We start from the raw sequence: 3,564 nt of genomic DNA, 5'->3' as shown, positions 1-3,564 counted from the left end.
ACCCGGGCTGGCGCGACGGGCTGCTGCTCGTCATGGCCTTTGCACTGCTCTCGCTCGTGCAGAGTGCTGTGGGAAACAAGCTGACACAGCTCAGCTGGCGCGGCGGCTACATGTTCCAGAATGCGCTGCAGGGCGTTCTCTTCGAGAAGTGCGCCACCATCTCCCGCACGGCGCTAGCGCAACCGGAGATGAGCGTCGGCCGAATCGTCAACATGATCAGCAGCGACATGGATAGCGCGCGCAGCCTGCCGCAGCTGCTGCCCGTCGCCATCGGCGCCCCGTTGCAGCTCGTCGTCGCGCTCGTGCTGCTGTATCGCCTTGTCGGCTGGTGCGCTTTCGCCGGCTTCGGCGTGCTGATCCTCTTCATGCCACTGCAGGGGTACCTGATGCGGCGATACTTCGCCGTGTTCGCGACGCTCTCGCGCGCCACTGATGCGCGGCTCAAGGCGACCAACGAGTTCTTTTCCGGCGTGCGCGTGGCGAAATTCATGTCGTGGGAGCCGTCGTTCATTCGAAGCATCGAGGAGAAGCGGCGCGTGGAGCTCGCAGCGCTACGCACGTCGCAGCTTCTGTACGTCGCCGTGGCGTTCCTCACAAATGCGATCCCCGCCGCCGTTGTTGCGGTGGTCTTCGTGCTGTACCACGCGGGCGGGCACGAGCTGACGCCGACCATCGTGTTCCCCACCCTCACACTGCTGGACATTATGCAGATGCCGTTCGTCATGATTCCTGTCTCGATGTCGAGCGTCGCACGCTTCATCGTGTCCATGCGCCGCATCTCGAAGTTCCTGGAGTGCGAGGACGCCGACTCCGGGCTGAAGGAGTTGCTGCTGGAGCAGCAGCAGAGCAAGACAGAAGAGGCTGAGGAGGAGGCGCTGGTGGATGGTGCCATGATGGCGGCGGCGGAGTTCTCGCACGCGACCATCTCAACGTATGCGCCACAGAAACTCCCGCCGTGTGCGCGGGAGCGGCGAGCTGCGGAAAAGAAAAATAAGAAACAACAACAACAACAGCAGCAGCAAGAGGGGGGAAAACAGGAGAATAAGCCATCGGACTCCGCGGGTGCCACGGAGTACTACGAGATGCAACGGAAGGAACTGCTGCATGACGTGACGCTGCGCATTCCGCGAGGCAAACTCACGTGCGTGGTGGGCGACACCGGCAGCGGCAAGTCAACGCTGCTCGAGTCGCTGCTGCACAGCCATGAGGTGACGGCCGGCGCCATGCGTGTTGCCGGCGGCATCGCATACGTGCCACAGCAGGCTTGGATCATGAACGCCACACTCAAGGCCAATATTCTCTTTTTCAGCGACATGGACGAGCAGCGCTTCCGCCGCGCACTGCGCTGTACGCAGCTGGATGCGGACCTGCAGCTACTCGCCAACGGTCTGGAGACGGAGATCGGCGAGAAGGGCATTAACCTCAGCGGCGGGCAAAAGGCGCGCGTGAGCCTCGCACGTGCAGTGTACGCGCCGGGGCGTGATCTGTACCTGCTGGATGACCCGCTCTCCGCACTTGACGCACATGTCGGGGAGCGGGTGATGCATGAGTGCATCCTCGGCGAGCTGCGCGGCAAGACACGGGTGCTGGCCACGCACCAGCTGCACGTGCTGCGCCACGCCGACCAAATCGTTGTGCTGCAGGGGGGCGGCACCGTCGCCTTTACGGGCAACTACGAGGAGTACAAAGAGTATGTCGCTGCAGCAGCTACAGCTGCAGTAAGTGGTGCGGAGGGTGATGGTGTGGGTTCTGCTGAAAGGGAGAAGCCCGCGGCGGCCGAGGCTGAGGTGCATGACGGTACCGACAACAAGAGCAGCAACAACACTGCCATCAGCACCGACAACAAGAACGACTTCCTGGACGCCGATGACGAAAAGGAACTGGTCAAGCCAAGTGACGGCAAGCTGATGACGGACGAGGAGAAGGCCACGGGGGCGGTGCCGCTGTCGACGTACCTGAGGTACTGCGCCGCCTGTGGCGGCCTCACCGTGTGTACGCTGGTGCTGCTGCTCTTCGCCGTGACGGAGTGCGCGCTCGTTGCACCGTCGCTGTGGCTGTCCTTCTGGTCGGTGAAGCGCTTTGCTCTGACGCCGAACACGTACCTGCTGGTGTACATCGGCCTCGTCGCCGCCGGGGCGCTGTGCTCGCCGCTGCGCAACACCACCGCGTACGCCACGCTGCGCGCCGGGTCGCTGCGCCTGCACACGCAGCTGCTGCGCTCCGTCGCGGTGGCGCCCATGTCGTTCTTCGACACGACGCCGCTGGGCCGCGTGCTGAACCGCTTCTCGAAGGACATGAACAACATCGACAGCGACCTGCAGTACAGCATGACGTTCTTCGTGCAGTGCGTCCTCTCGGTGCTGTCGGCGATCGCCGTCATGGCGGCGTCGCAGTACTTCGTGCTGCTCATCCTGCTGCCGTGCGCGGGGGTGTACTACCGGCTGATGCTCTTCTACAACAGCGCCAACCGCGAGATGCGGCGCGTCGCGAACCGCGCCAACTCGCCGGTCTTCGCCATTCTCGGTGAGACGCTCGCCGGCCGCTGGACGATCGCCGCGTACAGCAAGGCCAACGCCGTCATGGCCGAGGCGCTGCAGCGCATCGACACCGTCTATGCGTGCTCGTACATGCAGACCGTCTGCAACTGCTGGCTCGCGGTGCGCATCGAGCTGCTGAGCAATGTCGTGCTGACGGCGGTCGCGCTGCTCGGCGTGCTGCTCGTCATGCTGCGCTTCGCCAGCGCCGACGTCGGGCTGCTCGCGCTGAGCCTCACAAAGGCGATGGACATCAACACGCTGCTCAAGTACGTCGTGAACCAGGCAGCGGCGGTGGAGGCGGACATGAACTGCGTCGAGCGGGTGCTGCACTACACGTCGAACATCGAGCACGAGGATCTTCTGGACGACATTGACGCCGCCATCAAGGAGCAGGAGAAGCAAGAGAAGGAGGAGACGCGAGGAGCTGCGTCGTCGCCGCATATCAACAACAACAATAATAATTCTAATACGAATGACGCTACGACGGTTGCCGTGCCGGTGTCAGTGACCCTTGCGGGGGACAACAACAGCAACGGTGACGGTGCGGCGTCGTCGCTCTTTGCTGCCGGTGGCGTGGTGGCGGGCTCCGTGACGTTCCGCGACGTGACGATGCGGTACCGCGTCGGCCTGCCGTACGTCCTGCGCGGTGTCAGCTTCACGATTACTCCTGGCCAGAAGGTTGGCATTGTTGGCCGCACCGGCAGCGGCAAGTCATCGCTGCTGCTGACCTTTCTGCGCCTGGTGGACATCGAGAGCGGCGACATTCTCATCTCCGGCACACCGATCCGCGAGTACGGGCTGCGCGAGCTTCGGCAGCGCTTCTCAATGATCCCGCAGGACCCGCTGCTCTTCAACGGCACGATCCGCAGCAACCTCGACCCGTTCCGCGCGTGCGGCGACGCGCAGGTGTGGGATGCGCTGCGGCACGTCGGCATGCACGAGCGTCTCGCGGAAGAGGCGGACGGGCTGCAAAGCCGCGTGGAGGAGGGCGGCGCGAACTTCAGCGTTGGCCAGCGCCAGCTGCTGT

At 63.9% G+C, this 3,564-nt stretch overlaps 2 protein-coding genes across 2 annotated transcripts; both read right to left on the bottom strand.

The window, feature by feature from the left end:
• Nucleotides 1–106: 106 nt before the first annotated feature.
• On the bottom strand, nt 107–925 carry DQ04_13861010 (hypothetical protein; the record flags this gene model as incomplete). The annotated part of the gene is made up of 1 exon (XM_009317044.1): nt 107–925. One exon carries the CDS (start codon nt 923–925, stop codon nt 107–109), a length of 819 nt encoding a protein of 272 aa, XP_009315319.1.
• Nucleotides 926–1,373: 448 nt separating this feature from the next.
• On the bottom strand, nt 1,374–2,978 carry DQ04_13861000 (hypothetical protein; the record flags this gene model as incomplete). The annotated part of the gene is made up of 1 exon (XM_009317043.1): nt 1,374–2,978. The coding sequence occupies one exon, from the start codon at nt 2,976–2,978 to the stop codon at nt 1,374–1,376; it is 1,605 nt and encodes a 534-aa protein (XP_009315318.1).
• Nucleotides 2,979–3,564: the final 586 nt, after the last annotated feature.

The sequence above is a fragment of the Trypanosoma grayi genome (assembly GCF_000691245.1).
Source record: "Trypanosoma grayi strain ANR4 Tgr_1386_V1, whole genome shotgun sequence".
NCBI classification, from domain to species: Eukaryota; Euglenozoa; class Kinetoplastea; order Trypanosomatida; family Trypanosomatidae; genus Trypanosoma; species Trypanosoma grayi.
The sequence above is the reverse complement of the archived record's forward strand: the minus strand, read 5'-3'. Positions and strand labels throughout refer to the sequence as shown.